The following is an 11,643-nucleotide window of genomic DNA, read 5'->3' as shown; positions in this document are numbered from 1 at the left end:
AAATTATTGTTTCTTAAAAGCATCGTTTCAAGTCACAAAGATCTAGCCTGGGCAGATGCTGTGACCAACGACGGACATAGCACCCGATATGTAGTCCAAGTCCCTTAGTGTGCCGCGCACTACCTCCCACATGTTCTACAGCGGATTAGGGCCTCCCGATGTCTTGATCGAAGGAAAGATAGTGGAAGACGACTTGAGAGGATCCTTTTATTGCTCTTACCGCACTACGGAACCATCATTTAACGGCTTCATTGATGGTCAACGGTCCGTAATGTAAGGATGAGCACTAAAACAGACATCAGAAGGCTTCGTGAGAATACGCTCTAGACATCCCGCATCAGGTTCTCGACGCTGAAGGAGTAGAAAGAAGACTATTCACAAATCAGCATCCTGCGGGTTCTTTACAGATTCATGAGTGCCGGTTTGGTTTGTGACAATAGAAGATCCTATGTGGAGAAGACGTCGAAAACGCTTTGCTTCATGTGCCATGCGTGAGCTACAGCCTTTTCAATAGTCAGTTATGGATGGGGTGGACTCAACGTCCATGCCTGTCTGAACTAATTATCATACAGAACGGATGTTGACTGCAGTAAGGTACTGTAATATGTAATAAGCATTACATAAGGTATTGGAAGCTGTGACCCCAACAAACAGACTACTTCATGTTAATGCACGATAATTTTAGACCGCTTGTAGCTGAAGTTGTCACCCATTACTTGGAGGATTTAGGAAATACCATATGAACTGGCCAGCAAGTTTTCCTGACATGAATTCTATGGAACACTTATATGGCATGATAAAGAGACTGGTTAGGCATAGTTCGCTGCCACCAACAAGCACGAACAGCATCAACTCTTGTTGAAGAATAGGATTATGTTTCACAAAACGAAATCCGATCCCTTAATTACTCGATGCCTAGGAAACTTAAGCCCCTCCACCAGGGCAGAGTAAAACTAGATAATAAATTGATAGTTAAATTTTAATCTATCACTAATGATTTTCCGATGTTTTAATGAATTTTCTCTTAAACCATCATAATTAAATATTTTATAAGAATTTCTGATCTCGTTTAATTTATTTTACAGTAAAATAAGTATGTGTAATTAATATAAAGATAAAAATACATATATGTAGTTTGAAATAAAAACAAAATACGAGTTTCTGGGTTTTTACCCCCACAAAAGCTGTTGTGTAAATCAGAAATATTGTTCCTTTCTAATTCATCATTCAGAAATGCATTGCTCACACCAAGTCCGTATACTTTTTGATAATCATTGTATCAATGAATTTTTTTTTACCGTTTTCATTTATGAACGGAAATATTCTTCTTATGAAAGAGTACAACGGATATAAATTTATCTCGATATAGTTGAATCAGCCTTCAGTAATATAATTGTATGTTAAAAGTCAGAAATAATGCCAATTTGTCGGTTATGTTCACATACTTCCGATTTCTACAAATACAAATTGGTATTATCCCTGATTTTTATTATACAATTATATAAATTATCCCTAAGCCATTTCAATAATATTAAATGTATGACATCATCTTGTAATGTATGACATCATCTTCTATGACGTTTACCGGTTTTTTGTTCAAAAGCCAAATCCTCTTCGTGTTGTTTACATGATTATTTTTGGTTTTGAATATTTGGCCAGTTTATCTACTTTTTCAACACTACAGATCCTCTCAGATGTAAGAGGCAGGCAGAATGCACACTACTATAACACCGGCTGTCTAATTAATTCAGTTTGATAGTCATTCTTGTACCCTCCCTTCAGATAAATTTTAATTTCACGCAACGGAAAGTTTTTAAACCAGAATTATCCCAACATTCTGTTCATGACATCCATGATCACCGTATCACCAAAGTTAAAATTGCATTGTAGGCTACACAGAAACCTACTGCTTCTTTAACTCACGAACCTTGTATATTCTAAAGAAGGCAATTTTGTTATATTTTAACACCGAAAATATTATTTATAAATATAAATTGATAAAAAATTATCTATTCAGGGCGCTTCTTTTTATAATAGCATTTAACTATATTCTACCAAGAGCCACTTCTTCTTAGATTCCCCTTCAATCTTAAAAAATGCACCATCTCTTCAGGTAAGTCCTCGGATCGTCCTAAAGGTATGGTGTCCCATAATAATAATGATAAGAAATTTAATTTGAACATAACAGGAAACCTCAAATAAATTTTAAAAAGTTGGCATTATTGTCCACTCCAGCAGGACAGAAATGAGCTCCGACAACAAATTTAAATAAAACAACGTAATCATGTGATATAAAAATAATTTTTGTGTTGAGCTCTTTTCGCCAAAATTCTAGTTGACATTTCTCCAAATTTCAAAATTTGTCGTGTAAACCCGAAGAAAAATTTAAATGACGACGTTCGTGGGAAAGCGCAATCCCGACTTCCTTCTTCCACGCCGAAGAAAACTGAAGAGGCGAAGGAGCAACGGCCGCCTCAAAGCCTACGCCTCGGCAATTGATCTCCGATCATGGACTATAGACAAAGAGCAAAAGAGGCAATACATGCTGGAATTGATGGAAGAAGTAAGTCCGTCGTCTGCATAAACCCCCGTCGTCGTCGTCACGTGTATCGTAAAATATTTCCGCAGGTTAAAAACCTGAAGAAAATTATCTTGAGCAACAGTGTCAGCAAAAACTAAAACAATTCTGCTAAAAAGCCATTATACTTTTCACGTATTTTTTTTATGCAGAAAACAACCTTGTCATTGGAGGGGGAACCAATTGGTTATATTAACGATGATATATAGTTACAATAATTAGTCTAAACATCAAATAGGAGACAAATTTTGGATATTGGTGCTTAAATAAAACCCACATCACCTATGTTCACATTTTACTGATTTTTAGGTAGGTACATGCATACCATGTTGACTCATGCTGATGATAAGCACTTTCACTACCAAAAGCGTTTGCTTTCTTTAAAATTTTGAACACTTTTATTTCACCCTCATGAAAAAATTACATATTCAAAGTGTCTATAAAAACCATGGTCCTTTAAGATTTTTTTATTACAATTCCTAAACTTTGATAGTGATCAAAGAAAAATTTTACATTTATAAAAAAAACTCAATTTCATAATTATAATTTACAATGCAACATTATAATTCGGCCGTGCATTATACTATTATAATGTTACAATTACAATGTACTGTTAATTAACGAACTATTTTTGGACATGGTCCAACTTCATATAAAAACAATTTTATTCTATATTACGATTTATTTCAACTTTAGAGTTTAAAAACTCAAAGAGATGCATTTTAATTTTATTTTTAAAACCACATTTTTTATGATTAATAAACATATTTCAAATTCTAGGAATCGGGTGGTTTAGGAAATTACATCCCACTAAACGAACTGCTTGAAATATTAGGCGTTTCTGTAAGTCAAATCATATATATCTGTTTATTGTAGATCTGTATAACAACTATATTTTAAGCTATTTAATTTCTCCCTAGGACAAAGCGCAAATGCTGGCTGATACGATTAAAAAGCTAAGTGCATTGAATCGAATACTTAATAATGGGAGAGAACCACCGTTGTCACCATCAGAGGAAGAATTGAAAAAAAGGCTAGACCCTGATGGAGAAGTAATAATCAATAGTCTTGCGAAGCTGTGAAATTAATTCAAATTATACTTTAGAGAAATATAGACAACACTGTTGTTCAAAATCTACGCTGTATGGTGAGGGACTTAATGGAACAATGCAGCTATTTTGCAGGAGTGAGGGAAGAAAATGTCGTTCTAAAGAGAGAAATGAATGATAAAACAATGGAAATGTCGGAAGAAATCGGCAATCTGAAATACCGGAACAACTGTCTCCAAGTATATGACAACTGGTTCACATTATACAATAAAATAATATATATCAAATTGATTTTAGGCCCAAATTGATCAATTCAGTGGTATGGAAAACGCTTTGAAAATATTGATGAACAGATTTAAGGAGACCCAAGAAGAATTGAAAAAATTTAAAGAATTTAAGAGTGTAAGTATTTTAATGAAATCTCATTCAATTTTTAATTCCATATTTTAAGGCATATATAAAAATATAAATATGTATATCTATATAAAAAGAGAGTTTAAAAACATATCTTTCCATGAATAAAATAATTCATTATCCACATGCTTAATTGAACATTTTGCTTTTAAGCCTGAAGAAATAAGACGACTCCAATTAAGAGCACAAGAAGCTTCAAAATTGGAAGAGCAGATGAAAAAAATGAAAGTGGAATTGTATTACGCCAAAAAAGATCAAGAAGAATTGCAACACATGGAAAAAGAAAATGCTGAACTCAAGGCACAACTTGCCGATCAAGAAAGTGAAATCGCAGATTTAACCAACCGAATTGATCATCTAACTCACGATGTAAATACTCCCATAGTACACAGTTATTGTCGCAATACATTTTTTATCTTTATAATAATTAATAGCTGATAGTTGATTAATTAAATCCATTTTATTCTTTTCAGAAATGCGAAGATAGTGACGAGGTAATTAACTTCCAGAATATTTGTGTGGTGATTAGTGACCGTTAATCGATATTTATTTAGAAATCGTGAGATGCTGTCTAGTGTGATGTAGGTTTCAGAAAAACATTTTCTTTATCGTGCCAACGTTTTGCCCTGAAGATGATCTCAATAAAGATCAAAACGTTGGCACGATAAAGAAAATGTTTTTCTGAAACCTACATCACACCAGACCGCATCTCATGATTTCTAAATAAATTCCAGAATATTATTGTAATATATTCACAATTAATTATTTGTTTCTTTATTACATCCAACATGTAATAATAATATTATTGCACATATTAAATTTTGATTAAATGCTCTTATTGCTATATGTTTTAGCAATTGGAATCGACATACGATGATAGAGTAAAGTGTGCATATGTTGGTGATCTTCTAGTAGAAGGGAAAAAAACTGTTGAACAGTTGGTGAAAGACAGAGACAATTTACAATTATTGATTGAAAACTTGACAGAGATGTTAGATTCGGAAAAAGAAAAGAATTTATATTTAGAATCAGTAATTGATGATTTACAAAAAAAATTATCTGAACAAGGACAGCGTCTATCAGAGTGCCATAAAGCATTAGAAGAAGCAAATGAAGAACTGTGCGAATTTGAAGCACTGAAGAGTGATTATCAGCGCCTTAAGGAAGAATTGGATTGTAAAAACCGACTATTAATCGAGATGGAGCATTTGAAAAAAAATTGTGAATTACTAAAACATAAATTGGAAGCAAAACAGAAAGAAATTGATGAACTGAAAGAAGAGAATTTCAGGCTTCTTGGCGAATTATCTGAAGAGAGAAAAAGAAGTGACGATGTTGATCCTCTCAAAAAAGTCATCGATGACCAAAAAAATAGTATACAAAAGCTTGAAGATGAACTGGAAAAAGCAAAAGAAAAAATTGTTGAACTTTCTAAACTGAAAGGTCTAGTTTCTGAAGTTAAAGATCTCAAAGATGCATTACATGAAAAAAATCTTCTCATCGAATCACTAGAACGTGATAAAAAAGAGTTACACAAAAGAGAAGAGGAACTTCTGAACAAAATTATTCAGTTACAAGATAAACTGCATAAACTGGAAAAAGAATTATGCGAAAAAGATGAGTTAATTGCCAATTTGAGGAATGAAAAATATGCATTAGAAGACCAACTAAAAGCAATCCAAGAAGAGTTAGCATTGGCAAAAAGAGCACTTAATAATCTGGAAGATAAAACATCATCATCTCTAACAGAAATTACTAACTTGAAGAACGATTTGAACTTCTACAAAAAACGAGAATCAGAATTAAAAAATCAACTCCTTGAGTGCGCTAAAGATGCTCAGTTGCTAAAGGAGAAAAATGACAAGTGTGAAGCAGAAAATGCTAGTCTTAAAGCTGAATTAGATTGTGCTTATGAAAAATTGAACAATGCCATAGAATGCATCAAATCATTAGAACAAAAAATTGCAGATTTAACAGAAAATATTAAGCAAAGTTTAATGAGGGATGCTCAGAATCAACAAGAAATTCAGAATCTCAAAAATATGATTAGCACACTCGAAAATGAAAATGAAATGTTAAAAAACAATATTAAAAATCTTGAATATCTGAATACAGATTTGACAAAACAGTTAGAAGGTATGAAAGAGGCTGCCAAAGAATTGTACAACAAGATCCAGGACTATGAAGATCAAATACAGCAATTAAAGAGAGAGCTAGATAATGAAAAAGAGAAATTATTCATTGCCAACAAAGAAATGGAAAAACTTGAAAAAATAATAAATGATTTAAGGAATGACCTGAAAGTATTGCAAGAGGCTCTATTAGAATCGAAAAATGTGGCTAGCGAAAGTAAAGCCGAATGCGAGAAAGCAAAAGAAGAATTCGATCAAATAAGAGCTCAATTGGAGGGACAAATAGAACAGCAAAAACTCGATCTTGAAAAATGCCAAGAAATTGCAAATCAGGCTATTTTAGATAGGAAAGAATTAAAGGAGAAAATAGAAAAACTAGAAAATGAACTAAAAACCCTACAAATGAAAGTAGAAAGTTTGGAAAATGAAAACGCTACATTGAAAAAAGCGTTGGATTTAGCAAACATGAAAGGCGAGCAGCTGGATGAAGCTTTAGAAAAGCTAAAACAAATGGATTCTTTAATACAGGAGATTTCACAACTTCGGGAACTTGTAGCAAATCTTCAGGCAGAACTGTCAAAGTGTCAGAAAGAATTAGCTGACACTTTGGAGAAGAAACAAAAACTCGAGGATGAGCTGGCGGATGGATTGTTAGATACAAAAAAGAATGAGCAGAAACTACTAGATGCAAACAAAGAGTTGAAACAGAAAGAAGATGAGCTCAAAGAACTAAGAGATAAACTGGCAAAAGCTATTGAAGAAGCGAACCAATGCAAAGAAGCAAATAAAAAATGTGAACAAGAATTAGAAGGTTTAAAATCACGTATTGAAGCACTAGTCAATGAACTGGAACTTAAAAAAAAAGCATACGAAGATCTAAAGAATGAGTATGGGAAAGCTGTCGAGGATTTAAAAGATGCAAAAAATGCAGTTAATGAACTTACAAAACAACTGGCTAAAGCAGAAAAGGAGTTAAAAGAAAATCAAAACAAAATTGAGGATATTGTGACTGATAACAAACGTGCCTTAAGCAAACTGTCCAATCATGAAGGGCGATTGAATGATAGGATTAAAGAACTCATGAGTGAGATTGAAAAATTGAAAAAGCAAAATGATCATTTGATGGAAGAACTTAATGCAGCTAAAGATGAACTTGCTGTACAACAATTGAAAAATATGTTATTGAACAAAAATGAAGAAAAGGTATTGGATCAAGTTAAACAATTGGAAAAGGAAATTTCTGATCTAGCAGGTTTATTGGAGAAAGAGAAAGCTAAAAATGCCCATCTTCATGATTTGGAAAATCAATTGGCCCAATGCCAAGATATGGTAAAGGGCTTAGAACAAAGAAATGCATCGTTAAAAGCAGAGTTGGACAAATTAAGTGCAGAACTTACACAAGAGAGAAATTTACGAAATCATTTGAGTAACGAACTGAAGAATGCTCTAGCTGCATTGTCCAAAGAAAAACTCACTGCAAAGCATGGAAATGATCAAATTCAAGAACTAGAAAAGTTGTTGTTCGAAGAGAAAAGGAAAGTGGCACAATTAAACGATGCATTGACCGAGTTAAAAAGGACGACAGATGAAGAAATCCAATCATTAACAAGATTAAAAGAACAGTATGAAAAAGAAATTGCCGAACTAAAAAGTCAATTAGCTAAGTGTATCCAAGAGAACAACAAAGCTGCACATGAAATAGAGGGCTTGAGAAGGCTAGTGGACAATTTACAGAAAGAGTTGGATGAATACATTTCAACGTACAATCAACTGCTTCAGAACAATACAGTCCTTGAAGCAAGATATAAAATGTTAGAAGAACTTTTACAAGCACAAAATAGAGACATTGAAGATTTGAGAAACCTTGTAGAACAACAGAAAATATTATTAAGTTCATTGGATGAAATCAAAGCTCAATTAGAGAAAAAAAACGCATTGTGTGAAGAAAATGAAATTTTAATATCTAAGCTGAAAAATCAAATTCAAGACTTGTTGACAAATAATAACGACCTCAAAGAAGCGTTAGAAAGAGAACGCCAAAAAAACAGCCTCTTACAAAACGAAATTTTAAAACTGAAAGATGAACTCTCACATGTAAAAAGACAGAGTGAACACGCTAAAGATCAACTGGATGCTGCTTTAGCAAATGTGACAGATGAAAATGTTGTTAAAAATTTAATGGATGAATTGGGAAATTTAAAGTATTTAAACAGAAATCTAGAAATGAAAAACAAAGAACTGGAAGCTGTTATTAATGGTATTAAAAATGAAAGAGACCAATTATCCGAAAAGTGTAAACAGTTAGAAAATGGAATAAAGCAGTGTGAAAAAGAGAATGCCAAACTGCTTTTGGAACTTGGCAAAAAGGATAAACAAATAAATAAGTTAAAGCAGGAAAATGAAGGCATTGAAGCAGAGTTGGCTGAAATGAAAGACGAACTTAGCAAGATGAAAGAAGAAGAAGATAAACTTAAAAAAATAATTGGAAATCTGATGGTAGAAAATGAAGCTGCAAACATGGAACTGTTAAAATTGAAAGAGGAAATACAAAAAAAGGACAATATAATAGCAAAACTGCAGGCAGAGAATGCCCAGCTGGAAAAGAAATTGGCAGCTTTACAAGATTTGAGATTAAAATTATTAAAAGAAGGAGGTTCGGTCGATGTAGAAAAATCAAGGTTGGAAGCTCAAGTGGCTAACTTAAATAGATTACTGTTAGAAGCACAAAATTTAATCAAGGAATGGGAAGAGAAAAATAATGAACTTCTTAAAGAACTAGAAAACAAAAATTTACTTCTGGAGAAAGCAGAAGCGACGATTGACAGTCTAAAGGATCTTATCGAGGAAAAAGATAGTACAATTATGAAACTCAATGATGAATTATCTAAATTAAATAAGAAACTGAAAAAAACAGAAGAAGACAAAGAGGCAATGTTTCAAGAAAATGTACGACTAAAACATGAATTGAAGGATATGAAGATCTTGGAAAAACAATTGCAAGCGATCATCAGAAAACTAAAGGATGAGGTAAATGGATTGACTTTGAAAGTGGAGACAATAGAAAAAGCAAAATCAGAACTAGAGGCAGAAAACAATAAATTAGTCGAACAATTGGAAAACATGAAAAAAAATTTAGAAAAATTGTCCGAGGAATTAGAAATGAAAACCCAACAACTAAACAGTCAAACTGTGATGACAGAAAAATTCAAAGCACTATTAACGCAATGCCAACATGGCAAGGCTGAATTGGAGAAAAAACTTAACAACCAATTAAATGAAATCGAAGTCAAAAAGCAACAGCTTGCTGCCTTACAGAATCAAATTGCAGAGCTACAAAATGTAATTTCAGATTTAAGAAATCGGCTCAAACAGGAACAAGAAATATGTGCCCAAAAAACTGACGAAATAAGTGCATTGAGAGTGCAACTAAATTTGATGAAAACCCAGATTCAAAAGCTTCAGAAAAAGATTGAAAGTCTCGAAGATCAAATAGACTTGCTGAAAGAAGAAAATGCATCTTTGCAAGAAGAGCTTGCACAGAAAGGTAAGATAAAGAACTTTTTTCTATTTCAGATTTAAGATACTAATAATTAATGCAATAATTTATTTCAATTTTTTAGAAGCTAAAGATTATGCTGACACTGGAATAAATATGATTCTGCAAAAGATTATGGAAAAGGGAATAAATGTAAGTGAAATACAGTTTTAAAAAGTTCTTGTTTATAATAATAGTAATTCACTACTTCTATTTACAGAATTGCACCATGGAAGAATTGTCGGAGCTCCACAATATTGTCACTAAAGCCACAAACAGACTAATTGAATCTGGAGCAGCCACCTTGCCAAAGAAAGCACCTGTATGCAAGCTTGAACCAACACTTGATTTAATTTCACAAGAAAAGAAAGCCATCTTAAAGAAAACATGTGCCCTTCAAAGTGAAGTTGCCAAGCGTCAACTAGAAGCCCAAAAGAGAAGTAATCTATTAATTACATATAATTAACATATATTTTAAAACATTAATATCAATAAAAAAATGTTTTTTAGCATGTGCTTTGACAACAAGCATTCAGCAGTATCAAAGGGAATTGGCAAGTCTTAGAATGTGGAATTTAGAACAAGAAATGCAAATGGCTTTCCCATCTCCCAGTGAGGTGCAAAACTTAGAAAAGATGAAAATCCAATACCAAATAACAGAAAGTCAATTAAGCCATTGCATGTAAATAGATACAACACTTTATATATTGATATTTATTCAATGATTTATGATAATTACTATTTAAGCAATGATAGAATAAACTGTATACACGTACTTTTACTTTTTTAGATGTCTTGCTGAAAAAGAGAAGAAACGATCACTGGAATTAGAAAATAATTTAACTAGAGCAATGGAAAGTGTAAAGAATATGCAGAAAGCAGTCATTTCAGATGCTCCAGACAAGCCTTCTAAGCAAATTGACCTTCAAAACCAATTAATTGAGGTAATTTATCTATTGGTTGTACATAGACATTTAAACACAGAAGTTTACCTGAAGGATTGTTTAACAAAATAAGAACTTTTACAAAATAATATTTGTTTGATTTAGGGTCTGAAAGACAAACTGAGGCAACAGAATCAAGAGAAACAAGAAATTCTCAAATTGCTACAAGATGAAAAAGCTAAAAATGCTTCTTTGCAATACCATTTAGATCTAACGAACAAACCAAAAACTGAAACAGAAGATGAGGGCTATTTAGTCAAATGGGCTGGCATAACGAAAGAAGCAACTCCTCCCCCAGGGTTTTAAATTCGAATCTTTTTAAATAATTCAGTTGGACTTTTCGTGGTCTTTTTATTTTCACCAGAAAGAGAGACTATGATTCAACCAGATATCAGTGCATGCACTTTGAGGTTCTTAATAAGGATTAGAATTGTATTAAATTTTATAACACTTTTAGAAAATCTGTGTATTTTTTAATTATTGTAAATACAAACTATAAAAGTTCTTAATAAGAATTACAATTTTATTAAATTTTATAACATTTTAGAAATTTGGATATTTTTTAAATATTGTAAACATAAACTACAGAGAATAATGGGCAAAGATTATCAGTTATCACTAATCAATAAATTATTCACATTATACACTCAAGAACAAAAAACCATACACCAGTATTTTGTTGTTTATTACCAACTATATGTATCAAATATTTTAATAAAAATTGATAACATCTTGATTATCTGGAAACTTAATTGCAATGGATCGTAGTATACATGAGAGTCAGCAATTCTTTGTAGTTGCTCATTTTTGCACTGCGAAATGATATCGTGAGAATGAAATTCTTCTCAAACTATGACAATCGCTAACTCATCAATTGTTGGCATGTTATATCGTCTGATATGCTCCCTGGCTGGTGTTCGATCAGGACGAATAACAATTCTACTCTTGTCTGATGGCATGAGATCATTCGTATTTTTAGACATCCGAATTA

At 32.5% G+C, this 11,643-nt stretch overlaps 1 protein-coding gene across 2 annotated transcripts; it reads left to right on the top strand.

Annotated features, from left to right (window-relative positions):
• The first annotated feature begins 2,262 nt into the window (after nucleotides 1–2,262).
• Nucleotides 2,263–11,113, top strand: LOC106670941 (COP1-interactive protein 1-like). 2 transcript variants are annotated; one of them, XM_014401626.2, is made up of 13 exons: nucleotides 2,263–2,563; nucleotides 3,359–3,421; nucleotides 3,499–3,630; nucleotides 3,684–3,866; nucleotides 3,925–4,029; nucleotides 4,195–4,410; nucleotides 4,515–4,535; nucleotides 4,896–9,717; nucleotides 9,794–9,861; nucleotides 9,929–10,148; nucleotides 10,219–10,390; nucleotides 10,499–10,652; nucleotides 10,758–11,113. In XM_014401626.2, the coding sequence occupies exons 1-13, from the start codon at nucleotides 2,390–2,392 to the stop codon at nucleotides 10,956–10,958; spliced, it is 6,531 nt and encodes a 2,176-aa protein (XP_014257112.1). In that variant the 5' UTR covers nucleotides 2,263–2,389; the 3' UTR covers nucleotides 10,959–11,113. The 2 variants fall into 2 exon arrangements, with proteins under 2 accessions (XP_014257112.1, XP_014257113.1); XM_014401627.2 differs by lacking the exon at nucleotides 2,263–2,563 and adding an exon at nucleotides 2,608–2,887.
• The last annotated feature ends 530 nt before the right edge of the window (nucleotides 11,114–11,643 follow it).

Source organism: Cimex lectularius, unplaced genomic scaffold (genome assembly GCF_000648675.2).
Source record: "Cimex lectularius strain Harlan isolate CLEC.00 unplaced genomic scaffold, Clec_2.1 scaffold243, whole genome shotgun sequence".
NCBI lineage: Eukaryota > Metazoa > Arthropoda > Insecta > Hemiptera > Cimicidae > Cimex > Cimex lectularius.
The sequence above is the reverse complement of the archived record's forward strand: the minus strand, read 5'-3'. Positions and strand labels throughout refer to the sequence as shown.

Bases quoted from the DNA above. Each gene is read 5' to 3' on its own strand.
- LOC106670941 (XM_014401626.2), top strand. From the start codon at position 2,390: ATGACGACGTTCGTGGGAAAGCGCAATCCCGACTTCCTTCTTCCACGC. The intron at 4,536-4,895 runs GTAATTAACTTC...TATATGTTTTAG, and splicing joins AATGCGAAGATAGTGACGAG to CAATTGGAATCGACATACGA. The intron at 10,391-10,498 runs GTAAATAGATAC...TTACTTTTTTAG, and splicing joins AGTCAATTAAGCCATTGCAT to ATGTCTTGCTGAAAAAGAGA.